General features: G+C 41.5%; 1 protein-coding gene across 2 annotated transcripts in view; it reads left to right on the top strand.

Annotated features, from left to right (window-relative positions):
- Window positions 1–22065, top strand: part of LMX1A (LIM homeobox transcription factor 1 alpha) — a 194448-nt gene that overhangs the window by 136652 nt on the left and 35731 nt on the right. For both annotated transcript variants that reach the window (XM_027868632.1, XM_027868631.1), the window contains one exon: window positions 4171–4403. In XM_027868632.1, the coding sequence (XP_027724433.1) occupies window positions 4171–4403 (233 nt within the window). The remainder of the gene's footprint in view (window positions 1–4170; window positions 4404–22065) is intronic.

Raw genomic sequence — 22065 nt, 5'->3', positions numbered from 1 at the left:
TTGGAATACACATTTGCCTAAGTTCAGGAAAGTTATAAACACAAAAGTATCAGTGGAGACCTGTGCCCAAGTACATCTAGTGATCGGTTAGGAGAATGTAGACAGCTGCTCCTCTCCCACTAAGAGTTCAAAGTAGCTTTGCCTTGATGGAAACAACAAACGAAACAGCCTAGAGATGGCCATGTACCTTTTGTATTTATACTCAGTACTAGATCAATGCCTCTTGTGCCATTGACTCTACAATCAATTAGAAGACTTCTTGATCACATAGTACCGACCCTTCAGTCATTCCTTACCAGAAACCATCCCATCAAGGGTTTACATGATTGGATCGGAAGGTGACAGAGAATATATGTACACGCTTCACATACTGGCTCTTATAGGTCAATCTACCTATGCTACATGAGTATGCTGGATTCTGTTGAGCCCTCCATAGTTTCTGTTTTAAGGAGCTTGATATCCATTCTAGAAGGCTACTCCATGGTGGTGGGGTGGTTGTTTCATTTTCTTCCCAAAGTGCATAAAATGAAGACTTCATCTGTTCCAACTTCCTCCTCTAACAGGTAAGAAAACAGTTCTTCAGATAAGTAGAGCTGGAGTTTGCCACCTTCTTTTGTGTCATCGATACCTCTAGCAGTCTGGGGAAGCCTATGGACTCCTTGGAATAACATTTTAAGATAATTGAGGGAAATGTTAAATTTCAGTAAAAAGTTATTAGAAATAAAGATACAACAGTTTTTCCAATCAAGTTCACAGTTCCATGAAATCTAACCAAGGACCCTTTGGAGAATCTGTGGAGCCCAATTTAAGAACCCCTGAGATAGCATGACTTGCCCAAGGCTATTCTGCTCTATCATGGCAGATCTGGGCTTGGAAATTGACTCTTGCCTCTTGAAGTCTAGTACACGTTGAGATACAGGATGCTCACAAACATAGTGATCACTCCTATATCTTTGCAAATTGGAATTTGAGAAAAATGCCAGCCAGCCAGTCAGCCAGTGCTCACTCCTTTGGCCTCAACAAGTCCCTGGCATAGAAAGCAGGAAGGGAATCCCTCGTAAAACAATTGTGGGCAGGAGAAATTCTAGGGATAAAAAGAAAGCTTCTTGCTACTCTAAAGGAGCTGAGAATATTGGTAAGCCTTGTCTGACTTTTCAAGGCACTGCCAGTCTGTCGGGCTCTGTACCCACAGTGAGGTTTCATTAACATTCAAAGGGGGAAGTCACGGTGGAAGAAACCACTCAGGGCAGCACGCAAAGACAGGCTGTGTTTTAATTACAACTTGGACTTTTGAACAAATCCTTTCCTCTGCTTGGCTGAGCCTTAGAGAAAACAACTGGTGGGAGGCCTGTATTCAGCAGCTGGATCCACAGTGGTACCCATACAGCTGTGTACACATCTGGCAAACAGGTGTTGAAATGCATGTTCTTTCCCTCCTTGGATCAATAATGGGGTTGGTGGTTGCTGGTGGTAGAAAGGTAAATTGTCTGTGGGCCTGGTCTGGGCACAGAAAGGAGAAGCTGATGGCCCTAGTTTCTCAAGGAGGGCCCCAGAGAAAATGAAATGGTCCCTCCTAAGGCAGCAATCTCCACTCTTGTCACTACTATTTCAGGACATGAGCTGGGTTTGCTCCTGATACTTCCTCCTGTCACTCTTGAGTCAACATGGCATGCTCCTTTGTTGGGCTACCCCCATTCAAATCCCCCTCTCCAGCTTGGGGGAAGTCATAGGCTTGGGGGTTGGAGAAGGGGGAGGAGGAGATTAACAGGCTTGAAGTTGGACAGGCACAGATGCTCCCACCTGCTGCTGTCGATTCTCAAATGCTTGTTGACCCTCTGGGAGCGTTTGTCCTGAGTCTGTTTCACAGTTCATTCCAGGGGAAGGGGAGGAGAAGGAGGGCCCAGGGACAAAGGGACTTTGGCCGTCTCCTGAAAGGGGCTTGATTAGTTTGCTCAGGTTGGCAAACAGCAACTGCAGGCTCAACACACAAGAGATAAGTGTGTGTGTGTGTGTGTGTGTGTGTGTGTGTACATGTGTGCACTGGTCCAATATAGAGCGTATAACTTTAGGGTTGGGGAGGGAGAGGAAAATGCCCAGGGGTCTGGGGTGCCAAGGCATAATGAAGAAATTTAGCCACCACTCTGTAAAAGGAAGGAGAAAGGGGAAAGCACTAGGAGGTGACTAGATTTAGGGGACAGTGTGGTGTAGAAGAAGGAATATTGAATCTGACATTGGGGGGGGGTTAGTTCCAGTGGCAGATTTCTAGCTGTGTGACTCTAGGTAAGTCACTCAGATGCTCTGAATCTCTTTCCTCATTTGTAATACATAGATGATAATACTTGTGGATAATAATACATCACGTAGCTCACAAGGTTGTTGTGAGAAGAGTTTTTAAATTTTAAACTGTTTGATAGATGTGAGACCCCTAAATACACCCATGTATTAGCAAAGGAAGATCCTTATCACTACCTCTGCTGTCCCTGCTCCCCAGCTGTCTGCTTTCCTTCTGGGGATGAGGGGGAAGGGTTAGGGTTGGGATGGAGAGGTATTTCTCTGTGGTCTTGAGTAGGGTTTCTAGTTATACATGAGGGAGGGTGCAAGAGGCACCTATTGAGCGAGGGTCCAAGAATTCAGAGAGCTCTTCATCTGAATCGATGAACTGCTTGGCATTCACTGGCAGGTGGAATGAGGCCGGACAAGCCTCTGTCTGGGGGTGGGCAATCATTCCTGGGAGGCGGCCTTTGCTCCCCTGCAATGCCTTTCTCCTTCTCTCTGCTGCTCCATGATAAACACTTCTTTCCCCTTCTTCCTGTGCTCTTAGAATTCCTCTTCTTTGGAAAGCTTCCCAGATGAACCCTACCCCACTCGGATCACTCTGTAACTCTCTTCTCAATACTTAATGAATTTAGAATCAGAGAACCAGATTTTTAGAGCCAGAAGGGCCTTAGAGAAAAAGTAGCACAACTATACTTTATACTATTTAGAACATTGAATTCAGGGTCAGGAAGGCTGGAATTCAAATCCAGCCTCAAATATTTACTAGCTATGTAACCGTGCTCCATCTGACCTGTCCATCCCCTCTGATCCCTTCTCTCTCCTGTCATCCAGCAACATACAGAGTGAGATGAGGACATCTTTTTTGTTTGAAATGCATTTCCAGACATATCCAATTCTTACAGCATCTGTCTCCAAACCCAGAGGCTTTTGACAGTCATTCATGCTTCTATAAGACAAGACAAGAGGTCAGAAATAATTTGCCAGGAAACCCCATGGATAATGCCCATGGGGTCACATAGAGTCCTACATAACTGAAAAACAACAGCAACAATGTGCCATTCACTGTGCTAAGTTCTAGGCATACAAAAAGAGGCAAAAGATGATCCCTGCCATCAAGGAGCTTACAATCTAATGGAAGAGACATGCAGACTAATGTATACAAACTAATGTATATGGAGCTAATGGAGTTGGAAAGCCATGTCTAAACTCATAGTTTTAAGGTAAAAATGGAAAATTAGGTTGAGGCCAGATAGGTTGTATTTCTTTGTACTTCATTTTCAGGTTGTCTTCTCTCTCTGGGACATTTTATCAGTCCCCTCATTCTCCACACAATCCTGTCTTTGTCATGCCCAGCTCTTCCTTCCTTCCCTCATTCCCCCTACCCCTCTTCTCCCATCCTCTACTTCTGATCCACTCCAGCCCCTAGCCAGAGTCCAAGAAGAAGGGCTGAATTAGTTAAGATGCAGCCTGAAATGGAGGGGCCTCCAATATTACTGTGATATTCTGTGTAAGTTGCTGACTTGAATTACTTTAATAGAGGAAGAAATATTTCCGATGCTGAAAAGAAAAGTTTGAGTTTGAGCTCATCCTCCATCCTCAAAAATATGTTTGAATACTTATCATCCTCAACTGGCCACTGATTTGAACTCATCAGTTTTCTTTCCACCCCCATATTAATGCAATTTGATTCAACAACCTCAGACTAGTGCTAGAATAATTGGATAATAAACCAGTTTTCAATTTCCCCATGTCTAGAAGCCACCTGGATTTTCAGGAAATTCACCTAGTTTGTTCTAACCCCAATAGGACTTTTTATTAGTGGCTGGTTTGGGGGAAGTCGTCCCCAAGTCAGTGTTCTCTCCATCTGAGGGCTCTTGGTTTCTCCCCTTCCAGGTTGTTTGCTGTCAAATGTGGTGGTTGTTTTGAGGCCATTGCACCTAACGAATTTGTCATGAGAGCCCAGAAAAGTGTTTACCACCTGAGTTGCTTCTGCTGCTGTGTCTGTGAACGTCAACTCCAAAAGGGCGATGAGTTTGTCCTGAAAGAGGGACAGCTACTCTGTAAGGGTGACTATGAGAAGGAGCGAGAGCTGCTCAGCCTAGTGAGCCCAGTGGCTTCAGACTCTGGTAAGTGCACTAGTGGGAGGGAGAAGGGGAGGGAGAGTTCTTATTTCATGGAAAAAGGAACTTAGCCGTGAGTCAAAAGATCTGAGCTCCCAGATCATGTTATCTCTCAACTTGTTGTGAACCTAAGGAATGACTTAACTTCTCTTTTCCTCAATTTCCCATCTGTAAAATGGGGATCCTTCTTTCTAGCCAGAGATTAGCGCATTTTGGGGGGGTGTAACTAGAAAGATGCTTTCCCCTCCTTCATCTCCACCTATCTCAGATCAACTTTGAGCCCTTACTGCCCCTGAAGAGTGGAAAGCAAAGTAGAAAGAGCAATGAACCGTGCCTCAGAACAATTTTTACCTCTTCAGAAGAAATGGAATGAAATTATTTTTTCCCCAGACTCAGACTGGACTGTTATGAAGGTAGAATTGATAGTACTCAGCCAATGATTAAATACAGAGGGTGAGAGAGAGAGGAAGGAGTGGAAGATGACCCCTGGGTTGCAAGCCTAGGTGACTTGGGGGATGCCCTTTGCAATGATAGAAAAGTTAAGGGTAGTAAGTTGAATCCTAAAAGATCATGCTCCGGACTCCCATCCTCCTCTCCAAAAACCTTTCACTGGAGGCTCACACCTTGTATAAGGTAGCCATTTGCCTCTGCCCTTCACGATTCGAAAAGGTCTATATCCTATTGTTGGAATATAAAAAAAAAACAACCACGCTGTCCCCATTAGCATCATACAATTCTGATTAGACACAAACGTGGGACAATGATGATCATCTTTTGATTTCAGCTTCTAATGTAATGCCGCACGACAATCTGTACTGAAGTCACCACCACTCAGTACAAAGGGCTGACAACCGCAATCCCTTTATGATGTTTTCATAGCATCAGTAGTATAACAGCAGAGGACGTGGCACTGAGAAAGCCTGAATTTGAATCCTATCTATGCTGTACCTATTGGTTACGGGACCATGCGTGTCCTTTAGGCCTTTTCATCTGTAAAACAGCAATTATAGTACCTCTTTCAGAAGGCTGTTGTAAAGACCAAATGAGATATAAATATATACATGTATATGTTTATACATTTCAGGAAATTCACCCGTATTGTTCTAACCCCAGTAGGACTTTTTATTAGTGACTGGTTGGCGGGGGAGGAGTCCCCGAGTCAGTGTTCTTTGCATCTGTTTATAAGCAATGTTTATAAACATGTATGTCTCTCCAATGTTTATAAACGTAAACATGTATAGGTATGTCTATACACATATGTATACAATATAAATATACATACATATGCATATATTGTCTGAACAACAACAATATTTAGACTTTGTTGTTGTTGTTATTCAGTCACCTATGACTCTTCGTGATCCCATTTGGGGTTTTCTTGGCAAAGATACTGTCTGCCATTTTCTCTAGCTCAATTTAGGGGGATATTGAGGCAAGTAGGGTTAAGACATATAATTTACATATATGTATACAAGATATAAAACATATCATATGTATATATATACATGAATATATATGTGTGTATACACACACATATATGAATATATATGTGTATATACACACATGTGTATATATACATGGACATGCATACATGATGTCCCAGAAGTTTTAGTGCACTATTAAGCTTCAATTACTTTAAATTACACTAAGACTTTTGGGACACCTAGCATATCACTGTGTATATGACAGCTACTATTGTACTTGCTTTGTGATTGCAAGTCCCAATTATTTTTTTCTCCAAAAGGGTCATGTGATACAGATTTGCCCTTATTATAATAACAATTACTCACATGCCTGTACTTCCATTTTAAGGTTTGCAAAGCACTTCCCATCCCCAACAACCTTTTGAAATAGGCTGTACAAAATATTATTATTCCCATTTTAAACATGGGAAAACTGAGTCCCAAAGAGCCTTGTGACTTGCACAAACTCACATAACTAGCGGAGTTTGGGGATGAGTATAACAGTAGTTTTCAAACATTGGAAAGTTTGTCATATGGAAGAGGAATTATAATTGTTCAGTCTGGCCCAAGAAGGCAAGGGCTAATAACTGGATGTTACATAGAGGCAAACTGCAGCTCAACAGGAGGAAAAAATTCTTCACAATTAGGATGATGCAGAAGTGGAATGTACTATCCTGTGATGGGTATGAAAGGAGAAAAGGAGCTAGTAGGGAAACTTTGTTCTATCATTGGAGGTTTTAAACCAGAGGCTGAATGAGCGCCTCTTAGGCATGTTGTGTAGACTGGATTCATGATTCATGTAGGGGGTTTGCCTAGAGGATCCACTGGATCCATTCCACCTCTATGATTCTAAGTGTTGGGACCAACATGTTCTCTCTGGGATCCTCCATACTTCCCACAGACACCTTCCCAAAAAATCGCTTTTTGTTTCTTTTGTCCCTTGGCTGAACCTTGATGCCAATTACCCTATCTTATCCTTCTCCCCAACATCTACCACAGAAAAGAAAAAATGGCCCATTTTAGTCTCCATTGTCTAGACCATGTCTAGAGTATCATGTTCAATTTGGTACATCATGTTTTCATTCAATTTTTTTTTTATTTTATTTTTTTTAGGCAGTTGGGGTTAAGTGACTTGCCCAGGGTCACACAGCTAGTAAGTGTCAAGTGTTTGGTCTGAGGCCGGATTTGAGCTCAGGTCCTCCTGACTTCAGGGCCGGTGCTCTATCCACTGCGCCACCTAGCTGCCCCCGGGACATCATGTTTTCAGAAGGGTATTGATAAAGTGGACCATGCCCAGGGGAGTGTGCTCAAGATGGTGATTTATCTGGAAACCATGTTAAATGAGGAATCAATTGTGCAGGTAGGCGGCACAGTGGATAGAGTATCAGGTCTGGACTCAGGAAGACTCATCTTCTTGAGTTCAAATCTGACCTCAGTCGCTTCCTAACTGTGTGACCCTGGGTAAGTCTCTTCATCCTGTTTGCCTCAATTTCCCCTAAAATGAGCTGGAGAAGGAAATGGCAAACCATTCCAGTACCTTTGCCATGAAAACCCCAAATGGGGTCACAAAGAGTCAGACATGACTCAACAACAACAACAAAGTCTATATATTGTTGTTAAGAAAGTACTATTGCAGTCTGGTTAGATCAAATCTAGTATATTGTGTTCTGTTAGGAAGAGCACTGATAAATTGGAGAGCATCCAGAGGAAGCTAACTGGGATGGTATCAGGGTCTCAAGTTCATGGTGAATGAGGCTCTGTTAAAGAAATCGGGATGTTTAGTCTGGGAAAAAGAAGCAATAGTGGCCATATGAGAGCCATCTTCAAACATTTCAAGGACTGCCACCTGAAGGCACGATTATACTTGTCCTGTTGGGCCCAGATGATGGAATTTGGAGCAATAGATAGAATTTACAAAAAGAATATTTACAGAAATTTAGAAATTCACAAAATTGACAAAAAATTAGGCTCCATATTGGGAACCACTCACTAACAAAGTTAATCAGACATTGAATGGGATGCCAGTGGATGTAGTAAGTGCCTCTTTGGAGGTCTTTGAGCAAAGACTAGAGGACCCCTCTTTGGGGGGATTTATTTTTCAGGTATGGTTTGGACTTGATGGACCCTTGATGTCCCTTCAAACTCTGGAATTTTGCAATTTTGTGACTGTATAATCCTGGCAGAACTGGGAACAGATTCAGGGCACTTGCTTGTTTATCTGCTATTCTTTTATCCTTGGGTCTGTGCTTTGTCTGTGGTCTTGAGGCAAAATCATTAAAGTTGTGATGGATTCTGTAGCCAGCATCAGAAAACTTCCAACAAGTTGGCTGGCAAATCCTCCCGTTGCCAGGGTTACTAAGGAAAGCATCTGGGCCTGCCCCCTCCCCTCCTAGGGTGAAAACAATGGGAATAATAGCTCATGTTTATATAGCACTTTAAGATTTACAAGACCCTTTCCTCACAACAACCCTGTGAAGTAGATAGTAGAGGGATTATCCCCATCTTACATATAAAGAAACCGAGTCTCCAAGAGGTCAAGTGTCTAGCTCAGTGTCACCCAGCAATAAGTAGCAAAGGCAGAATTTGAACCTCGCTCTCTCATGACCCCAAGTCCGCTGCTCTTTCTTTTACACTATTCCCTACATCTCTGAAATAGCCCCAAGATAACGGCCGTTTCTAAAGAGGCAGCATGTTGTCTGACATTATTTGAAATAGCTTGAATCTAGGAAACCTGGATTCGAATCATCCTTGAGGCAATTACATGTGATCCCGGTCAACGGACAAATTAACCTCTTTAAGTTTCAGGTTCCTCATCTGTAAAATGGGTATAATAACATCTGTGCTACCTATCCCAGAAGATAACTGAGAAGAAACCACTTTGTAAACCTGAAAGTTCTACATGAGTATATCACAATTATCAAGTAACTGCTTCTCCCTTTTCTGAGTGCTCATAAACCATCTCATTAATATTCTAGTCAAATATTTTACCAGGAATCAATATTTAGCTCACAAGCCTAGGATCTGAGCTTATTTTTGGAACGTTCTTCCATGATACAGAAAACCAAATCTTGTTCCTTGATGTCAGAGGCAGCTGCTCACTTTTTCTCTATTTCTAATTCACAGCTAATGTACTAGTTAGTACAACATGGTCACCTCACCTGCTGCTAAGCCCTGTTGTTTCTATTTCTGAAACATCTCTCCTGCACCTCCTCTTCCCTTCTCTGATACAGCTGCCACTCAGATGCAGGCCCTCCTGGTGTATCATCTCTAGGCCATCCTTTGCTGTTGTTAAATCATTTTTCACTCATGCCCAACTCTCTGTGACCCCATTTGGGGTTTTCTTGGCAGAGATACTGGAGCAGTTTGTCATTTCCTTCACCAGCTCATTTTACAGATGAGAAAACTGAGGCAAACGGGGGTAAGTGATTTGCCCAGGGTAGCACAGCTAGTGTCTAAGGCTGGATTTGAACTCAGGAAGATGAGTCTTCCTGACTCCAAGCCTGGCACTCTATGCACTATAGCACCACCTAGCTGCCCCAGTCCATCTTCTACATAGCTTCCAAAGTGATCTTCTTAAAGTGAAGGCTTGACCATGTCACTTCCCCTAATCCATACACTCTAGTGACTCCCTATTACTTCCCAAATCAAATATAAAATCCTTGGTTTGACTTTTGAAGCCTTCACAACCCATATCTTTCCTTCCTTTCCAAGCTTTTCTACACTTTCCTTTCCTTTAGGTACTCTGTGATCTAGCAACACAGACCTTCTTCCTTTACTCACACATGACACTCCATCTCCTGACTGTACCTTTTCACTGGTTGTTCTCCATTCCTGGAGTACTGTTCCCCTCTCTCCCCTGCTCCCACTCCCCCAATTTGGTTTCTGCTTCCTGGCTTCCCTGGCTTCTTCAACAATCAGCTCAAATACTACATTCTTCAAGAAGGCTTTCCTGGTCCCCTTCAATGCTAATTCCTTCCTTCTGATATCACCTCCAATTTAACCTGGAATTATCTGGTCCATACATAAGTCATTTGCATGTTGTTTCTTCTGTTGGCCTATAAGCTTCTTGAGAACAGGAACTGTTGTTTTTGTTGGTGGTGGTGGGGTGGATTTTTTTTTTATCCTCAGTGCCCTCCTTTTCTTAGCTATGTGACCCTAGGCAAGTCACTTAATCTATATTTGCCTCAGTTTTCTCATCTATAAAAATAATTGCACCCACTTCTCAGGGTTACTGTGAAGACCAAAAGGGATAATATTCATAAATCATTTTTCAAAGTTTAAAGCTCTATATAACTGTTAGTTCTTATTATTATGTGCCCAACATTATGCTAAGTTTCATGGTGATAAGAAAAAAAGTAGAAGACAGGGTTATGCCCCTAGAGGATTAATTCTAGCAGGTTCTTGGTTTCATGAGCTGTCTTGACTACAGCCATACCCATGCCAGATAAATATAAAATTGGTGCAACATTCTTTTCAAAATATTTCTAGCTCTGACTTTGTGAGCTTTGGGTTGAAGAAGACAGGTACTTTCTGCATTTATGCATTGAAGTAATGAGCTGACTTCCAAATACCTACCTAGTTGAAATCAACTGATTTACAGATGTATGTTATGATTTGTTCAATGGGCTTTGCTGGTCATATCTAGCTTATCATTCTGGAATTGCCAGAAGTAAGTAGGAAGCAGATATAATGTCATCAACATTTGCAGAGAGCTTAAATAATCATTGATTCTCCCTCTTGATAGACAGTTCCCAAACTCTGAACTCAACCACTGTTACTAGCATTTTGTTGGATTTGTTCTAGACTTCTTTGTATTCTTTCCAGAACTGTACTAGGAGGTACAAAGATGAAAGAAAATACAGTCTCCATCCCTAATGGCTATTGTGAACATTATCCTGTTCTAAGCACCAGGGGAGAGAGAAAGTCTAGATAGGATAGGATAGGATAGATTTCTGCCTTTAATGTTATAGTGTAGTTAAGGAATGGCACCAAAGATAACAGTAATATATAATCTTATATGACAACTACATTTGAGAATACAATAAAGTGCTATGAGAGATCTTCAGGGAGTGGTTGTTACCAACTCTAAAGAGCTTATTTATAGTTTGGTCTAATTTTTTTTTCAATTTCCATTATATACTTCTCTGCTCCACCATGACCATACAGAGAAATGGTCATTCCTTTCATCTTGACATCATCCACAGGTATTCCCTTTCCATGTTCAAAATTTCTGAAACTGCTTTATCTGATGATACTTTTCTAGCTTTCCCTTTGCTTTACAACCTCTAACCCTGTTCTTTGTCCTCACCATGATCATCCTCAGTTCACAGATATCTTGCCTCCTCAACTATCTCCTTCTTAACTACAGTTTCACATGAAGAAGTCACCCTTCTCTTTATCAAGGTCAAAACTTGATCCAATCTCCTCTCATCTTCTTCAGCATATTACCCCCACAGTCATCTCCTGCTCTCTTGCTTATATTCAACCTTTCCACATCTACTGGCTATTTCCCTGCTGCCTACAAATAAGACCATGTGTTTCCTATTCTCAAAAAACCCTCACTTGATCCCACACCCCCTGCTAGATATCATTCTATATCTCTCATTTCCTTCCAGGATAAACTTCTTGGAAAAATCATTGACACTACATATCTCCACTTCTACTCTTCTCAGTTTCTTCTATACCTTCTCCAGTCTCAATTTCAATCTCATTGTTCAAGTGAAACTGCTCTCTCCAAAATTACCAATGACTTCTTAATTGCCGGAGAGAATGGCTTTTTCTCCATCCTCATCCTTGACCTTTCTGCAGCCTTTGTCATTGTTGATGACCTTTTGTCTTCTTGAATATTCTTTGCTCTCAAAGTTTTCATGACACAACTCTCATCTGGTTGTGCTCCTTTTCAGTCTGCTTTGCTTGATTTTCATCCATGCCATGCCCGTTAATGGTGGGTGAACCTCAAGGCTATGTCCTGGCCTTTTTTTTCTCTTAGCTCTGTAGTTTCTCACTTGGTAATCTCATCAGCTACCATAGATTCAATTATTATTTCTAGGCAGATAATTCTTAGATCTATATAAACATCTGTAACCTCACTCCAGAGTCCAACCACCTGTTGGACATTTTGAAATGATTGTCTCACAGACATCTCAAACTCACCGTCTTAAAAAAATCCTCATTAACTTTCCCCCAAACCCTTCCCTATTTCGAACTTCCCTATTACTATTGGGGCATCACAATTCTCCAGTTCATTAAAGCCCTCAAACTTTGATACATCCTTAAGTGCTCATTTTCAAGCCTCTCACCACTCCAATCCATTTGCACTTGATAGCCGAAGTGATTTTCCTAAAGTGTAGTTCTGACCATGTCATCTTCCCCTTTCTCAATGGTCTGTCATGCTTTCCTTTTATCTCCAGGATTCAACATAAACTCCTGTTTGGTATTTAAATATCATCATGATCTAGACCTTTCCTATCTTTTTAATCATATACTTTGCTCCTTTCCATGAGTTCTGTGATACAGCTATATTGGACTACTTTGTTATTCCTCGTACACTGCACCCCATCTCCTGATCCCATGCATTGTGCTGACTCTTCCCTGTGCCTGGAATGCTCTGACCCCCCTCATCTTTGCCTCTTATTTGCCCTGGCTTACTTCATGACTCAACTTACACTCCACCTTCTGAAGAAGGTCTTTCCTTGTATCCCAAGCTGTTAGAGTAGGAATTCTTCACCTCCCCCTTTTTTGGTCATAGAAAAAGTTAAAGCCATCTTAATATAATATATTTAGATGCATAAAAAAATATAGGATTACAAAGGGAAACAATTCTAGTGAAATAATGTTTTAAAAAAATAAGCTCATAATCCCCAGGTTAAGAGCCCATATAGGTCCTTTTCCTTTAATATTGCCTTCCATTCATTCATTCATTCATTTATTCTCTCTCTCCATATATCTATATCTATATATCTATATATATCTTTTATGTACATAGTTATTTAACCGTTTCCTTCCATTGAAATGTAAGCTCCTAGAGGGTAGGGATCATTTTTGCCTTTTTTTATCTCATCACTGCTTAGCTCAGTGCCTCCACATAGTAAACAAAATAAATACTTGATGACTAGTGGTAAGACGTGTACACAAATAAGTTCAATATAAAAATAGGATAAATAGAAAGCAGATGTTAAAAGTTACAAATTAGAGATTCAAGGAATGAGTTATTGGTTCCTACTGGGGTAGTGGAGGGACTAGGCTTCAGGGAGAGCCCTAAGTGCCTTAAATGGAGAGAAATATTTCAATAGGAGGGTGGGTGGGGTGGCCTATTAGAAACTCTGGGGAAAAAAGTGAGCAAAGGCATGGAGATAAGAGACTGTAAGATTAGGACAGAGAATGATAAGCAAATTCATTTTGGCTGAAAGGTAGAAATTATAAAGGGAAGTAACTTGAGCTTGCCCAAATAAGATGATTTTTTGATATTCAAAATTATTGCCACGTAACAGAACAAATCTAGCTTGCCTTTGTAGGAATCTAATCCATGACTTTGTCCTCAGTAGCACCATCCTCCAATCAAATGTGCTAACTGGGAAGAAATAATCAATCCCTTGCTATCAAAAACCACAGGGGAATTTGCAGATATTGTGTTAGCATTCTGACTTAGATCTCATAAATCAGGTTTCATAAAGCCAACTAATGCATTATCTAAAAGATTTGAATACTGGTCTTAGCATGCTAGGATGACTATTTTGAACAAGTAGTCTTAGCACGGAGGAGAAAAAAATCATCTCCAAATGCCCTAAGTCCTGGAGTCAATGGAGAAAGAAAACTGCTAAAGGCTTCTGAATACAATTTGTACGTTTGGAAAATGTATGTTTGAAGAAGGTTCAAATGATGGTGGACTGTATGTTTATATGTCTTATTAAAGATTGAGGGTGAACCAGGTTATTGCTTTCTATGACTACTTCAGTGATGGATGTCATAAAAGTACATAGATGCCAGATAAAGTTAGAGCTAATCCAACCCTTTACCCTCTGTAGACCTCCCTGTAATAACCAAGAAATAAAAAGTTGAGGGAATGAAAAGCTAGGTCTACAACTTAAGGACCAGATGCATATCTTTATTTGCCTTGTAACATTGGTATATTAACCCATGATGGTAGCATGTGCTTGGCATGCTGCCATGATAACAGCGGACTAGGAGCATATTATGTGTATGTGCCAGGTGTGATCAAAGGGAATGCTGATAAGTAGATACCTGCACCTCAAATTCAGACCACTGAAAAGCAACAGCAAATAAAGAAAATGAATGTTCAGTTGAACCCATTAATTGACTATTGGATGACCATGTTATATTTGGCCTAGTGAGGCATACAGATGAAATAAACAGGATAGAACTACTGTATAAAGTAATGATACTAATATATACATCCTTCAATGGATTTGTGATCTCATAGATCTAGGTACTTTTTCCATTAGAAGAGATAACATTCCATCCATACCTTTTCATCCTGTGGAACTCACCCCCTCCTCATAGATCTTCCAAAAAAGAGCTGCCCCACTCTAGGGGCCTTCTCTAGTCTTTTGACATGTTACAAGTACCAAAATACCTGTCAAACTCTTGCCTCTTTTAAATCTAATCTTACTAGATTTGATCTATCATTTTGACCTGTCTACTTTTATGAGGGATTCCACCTTCACTGCTCTGTATGTTAGCCATCCCTCCCAGTTTTTGTCATCTGGAAATCTGATAAGAATATGATGCCTTTTTCTGCAACAGGGATTCTTCACCTTACTTATGCCATAGATCTCTTTGGAAGTCTAGTGAATTCTATATGCCCCTTATTAGAATAACCTTTTTAAATACATAGAATTACAAATGAAGCCAAATATATTTAAAATGTTATCAACATATTAAAAAAAATCAAGATCAGGGGCCTCTAGGTTAAGAACCCCTGATCAAAATAGTTATAAAATGTTAAAAAGCATAAGGCCAAGAATAGATCCTTGTTCTTCCAATTCTACTTTGGCCCATTAATTACCATTCTCTGTCTCTAGATGTTCAACTAGCTTTGAATCTATCTAAATACTTTGTCATTTAGCTTAATTATCTTTTTCTTGTCTATGAGGATATTATAAGAAAATTGCTAAAAGTTTGACTGTATTCAAGAGTCACTTGTAGTTGGGGAGGTAAGGTAAATACAAGTGAAAAACTAATCAGTAAAATTGTACCAGGGAGAGGGTAAATGATAGGTAACAATATTATGAACTATCTGTCCTATAGGAGATGAGATGAGGGAGAAATAATTTCCTATTTGATAGGATCAAGGAAGGCTTCATGGAGGAGATGGGAGTTAAACAACGTATTAAAAGATGACTATGGGTAGAATAATTGTTGAAGAACATGAGGACATTAAAGACATGGAGAATGATATGAACAGAGGCACTAAAGTTAGTGAAGGTCAAGGAATTATTTGGGTGACATTGGAATACTTGGCTATCCAAAGGAAGGACCAGTTATCCTGACCTGCATCTTCACCCATACACTAACTAGCTCTTTAGTCTACTTGGAAGAATTCTATTTTTCTATATCATACAGGAGAAGGAGGTGACAGGGTCTATCTTGAACATGAACTGTATAATAATAATTATTATAATATAGTGACTTTCATATGTGAAGATAATGTGATTGATTCACTATATACTTGAGGTTGTTTTCCTGGTGATGGATTTCTACTGCTCGATCTCAGAACTCTACTTTTCCTGGTGACTATCTGATGTGTAGTTGTGAAAGAGAAAGATGGGTTGAAGGTAATAATGTGGTCACAGAATGGAGCAAAACTAGATGGACCACCAGTGGCAGAACTCAGAACAGGCTTCAAACAATGCATTCTAATTAACTGCTCTACTCAGCCACATGTCAGGACGCTATAATCAGAACTAAGGTATATACCTTAAATCCACTCTAATACCGGGAAATTTTTCCAAGGGAATGTCAGCTCAAGTCTTGGTTATGAGCTAGCCTAACTCCTAGGAGAATCTGGGATGTTGTTACCTGAAACACAAGAGACAATACCTTGCTATCAATAGACCACACTTTACTCTCTTATAGAACATTGGTATTCATCACAACAAAAAGGTGAGAGTGGAAACCCATTCAGGCAGCAGAGTTGAGAGCCCTAGGGGTCTGGTTATTGGGAGGTGAACTGAGCGAAAGTGACCTCTTTGGATTGACTTGACCCTAAGCTGACTGTATCCATTTCAGTGAGTTATCAGTGCTATGCACATCATAACAGTTTTGCCAGAGGCCTCAAACTGAATAAATACTGAGAGGAAAAGGACTTGTTGCTGTAAACCTTAACGATTTTAAAAAGCAGTTAGATGTGATTACTACCTTCAGGTTTTTCTATATGTATATATAAAATTTTTTTTCCAGCAGCAGTTACTGATGAAAATCATTAATGGGATCCTATTCTATATTAACGAAAAGAGAGACAACATCAGTGAAAGAAATAGGTACTTGAAATATGGAATTGTTGACATTAGCATAATTTTGACAACCTTAGTGAATCAGAACACCATGATTTTAACATGGTGTAGGAATGTACCATGACTTTTTTTTCCTAAGGCAAGAAGATATCAATAAAACATATGGGTGTTACTTTGAAATCATTCATAGGTCCAGTCCCCATGCTTGTCCCAAAAACATTAGGTAAGGAGTGCAATCATTCATTTCAGAGTCATGGCCCATCCAGCCATACCAGTGACCTTAAAGGATGTTTGTTGGGAGAGTACGGTAGTTGTCCTAGGTCATTTCATCTTCCAAGATTAGAAATGAACCCTGAAATTTCCCTTTAAAAATCATTAATTTCAGGGACGGCTAGATGGTGCAATAGATAGAGCACTGGTCCTGGAGTCAGAAGGACCTGAGTTCAAACCCAGCCTCAGACACTTGACACTTCTTAGCTCTGTGACCCTGGGCAAGTCACTGAACCCCAATTGCCTCACCAAAAAAATAAAATAAAAAAAATTTTTAAAAAAGGGGCAGCTAGGTGGCGCAGTGGATAGAGCACCGGCCCTGAAGTCAGGAGGACGTGAGTTCAAATCTGGCTTCACACCAAAGACTTGACACTTACTAGCTGTGTGACCCTGGGCAAGTCACTAAATCCCAATTGCCTAAAAAAAAAATCACTAATTTCTAAAAAATTCTATTTCAGTTTCTTGAAACTGGCAGTGTGAATAATACTAAGACTGTATGTGAGTGAGAGTATGTTAAAGGTGTGCTTTAAAGCTTAAAGGTTAAGCTTTAAAATATATGGTAGAATATGCAGGAAAGGTTGTGTTTTATACCAAATAACATATAAACTTCTAAGGTGTCTTTCTTTAGACAATATCTCAGCATTTAATAGGTTTGCCCTTTGGGGGATATGGGAGTATTTATCTTCGGAGAGACACAAGACAAAGAGGGTTTAAGGAACTTTTTCCAAATCAATCAATGAAAGGGTAGTAACAAAATAGCAGAATTCTTGTTTTCTTGTCCTGTCTTATCTCCAACACTGGTTCCCAGGTAAGTGGGAGGGCTGAAGGAGGAACATCAAGGCTCTGGTGATCTCCATCTTGCTCAGACTATCCCCTAACAAATAAGCCTTCAGTCTGTGGTGAGGTTGTGGGAGGCTAGACACCGCTCATAGAAAGAAGACTATTCCAGGCTATCACTATTGCCCTTACTCCTGTCCTACCCTCCCTCCACTATTCAATTCATCAAGTACTTCCTGAGAATTTATAATGCATGTTGTTTTAATATTACCATCATTCTTCCTCCTGTCTCTTCCACCCTCAACCTGTAACCTCAGAGCTTCTTCTCCAGGGGATGAGGATAAATGTGTGAGCTGGATTCAGAAGCTCATTTTCTTCTCAGATGGATGGAGAGAGGGAAGATAAACTGTTCTAGCCAAGCTGGGATGTGGAAATACGGGAGTGCCTCAGTGGGAATTGGAAGCATGATATAGTGGATTTGGAGTCTGAGGACCTAGATTTGATTCCTTTTTCTGCCATTTCATTATCACCTATGTCACCTTAAACAAGTCAATTTCTCTGGGTCTCAGTTTCCTCATCTGTAAAATGAGGAAGTTGGATTGGACCAATGGTGTCAAGCTCACATAGAAACAGGGGTTGCTAATCTGTACATAAGGATCCCTGTTGGATGCATATTGACTTAGTTTTAAACTGTAATATTACGTATGTTTTATTGTATTTTTATTTATTTTGTTAAATATTTGCCAATTCCATGTTAATCTGGTTTGGGCCCCACTAAGGAGATGCTGCTCCTGGACCCCATGTTTGCCACCTTTGGACCAGATATCTAAATGGCCTCCTGCCTTAAGTCTCTCCTCACTGCTGTCCATTCTCCACACGGTGACTTTTCTTAAGCACAGTTGTCTATTCAGTAAACTCCTGTGCCTCCCCATGGCCTCTAAGATAAAATCAAACTCCTTTGTTTGGCTTCTAAAGCCCTTGACCTGGCCCCAACTTATCTTTTCAGCCTTGTTTTCTATTACTCTCCTTACACCCTACCTATGGTTTAGTCAAACTGGCCTTTCTCTTTTCTCCACATGTGGCCCCATCTCTCATCTCTGTGACTTTGCACTGATCACCTTCCATGCCTGGAACATACTCCCTTCCTCACCTCCACCTTTCTTTCCTTGAAGACACAGGTCAAGCACTGTTTTCTAAATAAAATCTTTACTGATTCCCCCATTTTGACAACTTTAAAGTCCTCTTTCCCTAACTCCCTTGTATTTAATCATCTTGTAGTCACTTTGTTTTCATTATCTTTATATTGTTATATGCATACAGTATACATATATGTACGTACTTATATATGAATATATGTATTTGTGTGTGTGTATATATATACACACATATATGTATATGTATATACATATAGCCACTTCATAGTATGGATGGTTTCATTTTTCTGTTTTTGTATCCCAAGTGGCTGGCACAGTGCCTGGCACATAGTAGGCACGTAAAAGTTTGCCAGTTGATTGATGATCTAGATGACCTCTAAGGTCCCTTCTAGCTTTAAATCTGATCTCTGCTGGAACCACCTACTATATCCAGGGCTTGAATTAAAAAGCAGATGACAAAGAAGTAAGCAAGCCCAAAGCATCTTGAAACCTTACTATTACCTCCTTCGTCTCCTCTCCTTTCTGGCCCAGTACTGCTGGGTGCAGGTAATGATGCTCAGAAGAGACTTGGTGCCTTCAAGAGGCCATATGTGTGTGTGGAATGGGCTGGGCTGAGCTCAGTAATTCTTTCCCAACATATCCTGGTTCCCATTTCTCCCCCACTGAAGGCTCCACGTATACAGGCAGGCCTGAAACATGAGGTTACCCTCTCCTAGGACTTGGAGTGGGGGTATGTGGGGGGAGATCTCCCGTTTCCTTGGCAACTCCCTCTCAGCCTTGCCCTAGCTCAGTGCCGTTAAAATTCCACGCCAGCTCGGAGGGGCTCGTTAGTCACTTTTCCTTTTTTTCCGCACCTCGTCCCAGGCGGGAGCCAATACTGGGTGACTCTGGTAGGGGCCCCTGCCACCCCATGCTGCTGGTCAGCCGCCGGCCAGACGCGCACGGGGGTGATGGGCTATAGGAGGAGAGTGGAGAGCCGCACTCGGCGCCGGGCGAAGGCAGATGTGAATTTCACTCACTCGAGGCCCGGAGCAAGGTGCTCCCCACTCCAGGGTCTGAGCCCCCCGCATTAAGGAAGCCCCGCGCATTCTGCCTGCCTTTTCAAAGACGCCTTTAGAAATGTGAGAGGGTGAGAAGAGGAACACAAACGAAAGTCAGTTTTATGAGAAAATGCAGATAAAGAGCCAGGCGGTAGAGCCATATGTTCCCCGTAATCTCCAAAGCCCTCACTTCAATTAGAGCCTCCCCTGAGTTCTAATGCCCAATCCTAAGTAAACACGCTGCTCTCAAAGAGGAACTCGGTTTCCAATTAAAAGTGTACTAACATTTCTCCTTTCCTTAATTCCCCCCGAACCAAAGAATTTCTTCATCTCCAGCTCGGGGAGAATGGAGTCCTCGGGTTTGTTTTTTCTCTCCCTCCCTTTCTCCCTCTGTCTGTGTCCCTGGCTCTCGGTCCCCTCCGGAGCCCCGCGGGTCGCACAGAGGTCACAGCCACAGCCGGCAATCCGAAGCCTGGCCCGCCCGCCCGCTCCCCCCTTCCTTCCCTGGGCCGCCGCTTTCCCATGTTACGTCAGGCGGGGCCTGCCAGATTAATTCCTACCTTGTTCGTGGAGGACTGGCGAGGCAGAGTTAATTAAAAGTAATACCACGTTAAATCCGCTCCGGCTTTCTTAACTGGAGAGGAGCTGGGCCTTAGTGGGGAGGAGGGAGAGAGAGAGAAAGCTAGAGCAAGCTTTCCTGGAGCAGGTGTTTGGGCATGGGGGGCTGGAGGGGAGCAGGGGCTTGGTTGGTGGTTTTGGGAGAGCTACTTTAACTTGCACCCTCGTGTGTCTTCCTGCCGCCCCGCTTCCTTCCACCTGCCATTCTGCACTCTACCCAGGCAAGGGGGTGGGTAGGTTTTTGTTGTTCTTTTTTGGTCCCTGCATATCTAGTGCCTGTTGGCCCCAGAGCTGGGATCTGCAGGGGTTTCTGAGGTTCTCCAGGGTAATTTGCGGGCGCTTTTATCCACTGGAAAGATTCTCTCCCTCTGCCATCTTTCCGCACGATCCCCTCCCCTGCTCCCCAGATCCTGGAAGAATTCAGAATTGGAAGAGGAGCCCGTGATGAGGTGAATAACAGGAAAGCCACAATGTATGCACCCACATTCCTCATGAAACAATTTGTATGAGCTGAACCTCAATCTCATTGACATTCAATTTCTTCTTTGGGGGCCTGTTCCTTTGCAAAAGGGGGGGTAGTTGAAAGGAGCACCCTTAAATGAGATAAATATATGTGAAGCACTCTGAAGACTGTAAATTGCTATAAATGCCAATTGTTGTTGGTATTTAGCCAGGTTTCAGATGGAAGGAAAAGGCTGACAAATTCCCTCTTGTTTTCCCTAACCAAAAGGAAATATAGAGTTGGGTAATTACCAAGGGTTGGAGGAGAGGACCCTACAGGATAATTTAAGTGAAGTAGGTTTTCCCCTTTCCTGTCTAAATGATTGCTTCTTTGCATAAGCAGTGAAAATCTGTCCTTTCACTGTATTCTCACCGATTCTCCCCCCCTCCCCACCGCCTGTTTGATTTCAATGCCGGCTCTCAGGGCTCAAATTAAGGTAGGGAGCCACCATTTCATGTCCTTCCTGCATGATGATAGTAGAAACAAGTCGGCAGGATTCAGTAGATGCAGTTAGGCACAATTTATGAAGACTGCTGCACAAGTAACAAGAGGCAAGCATTTTTGAAGCCTGTTTGACTTTGTAGATTGAGCAGTGTTAAATCAAATCAATGGAATCTTTCAGCTGTTCAGATGTTATTCTGGTGTGGGTAGACCCAGCCTGTTTTAGACACCAGACTGTTAAGTCCTTGACTCTCCATCTTTTTCAGACAATTAATTTCCCTTCCCAACAACTGAACCCATACACGTATCATTTCAGGCACCTGTCAATCTATGCCCTATACCCCCACTATATTATGTAGATAGAAAAGCACACACATGTGCACACACACACACACCATCCCAACCAAGTAACCACCAGGGTGACCACTACTTTCCCCTTTAATTCATGATAGTTAAGCAGTTACTAACATAAGTCCTAACATAAGTACTGTGGGGGCTATATAAAAATATAGAACATAATACATGAGCTCAAGGAGATTATATCTAGTTGGAAAAACAATGCTATTTTCTATGAAAGAATGAAAAACATTACAAGATACTAAATATAAATATAGATAAAATATTAATTCCTTTCTTTGGATTTGAAGCCCTTCACAAACTAGTCCTTGTTATTTTTTAGCCTTCTTACACATTATCCCCTTCCATGCACTCAATGGTCCAGCAATATTGGTCTCCTTCCTGTTCCTCACACACAACTCTCTCCCACTTTTATGTCTTTGATTTTGCCTTTCCTTGTGCCTAGAATGCCCTCCCTCCTTACCTCTACCTCTTATAGTTTCTGGTTTCCATCAAGAGTCAGTTCAGGCCTTTCCTATTTTCCCTTGGCTGATAATACCATCTCCATGATGCTGCCTTGTATTTATTTAGCATC

This window comes from Vombatus ursinus, unplaced genomic scaffold, assembly GCF_900497805.2.
Source record: "Vombatus ursinus unplaced genomic scaffold, bare-nosed wombat genome assembly UNPS02014789.1, whole genome shotgun sequence".
In the NCBI taxonomy this organism is placed as follows: Eukaryota; Metazoa; Chordata; class Mammalia; order Diprotodontia; family Vombatidae; genus Vombatus; species Vombatus ursinus.
Note: the sequence above shows the minus strand (reverse complement) of the source record. Positions and strands in the feature narration are given on the sequence as shown.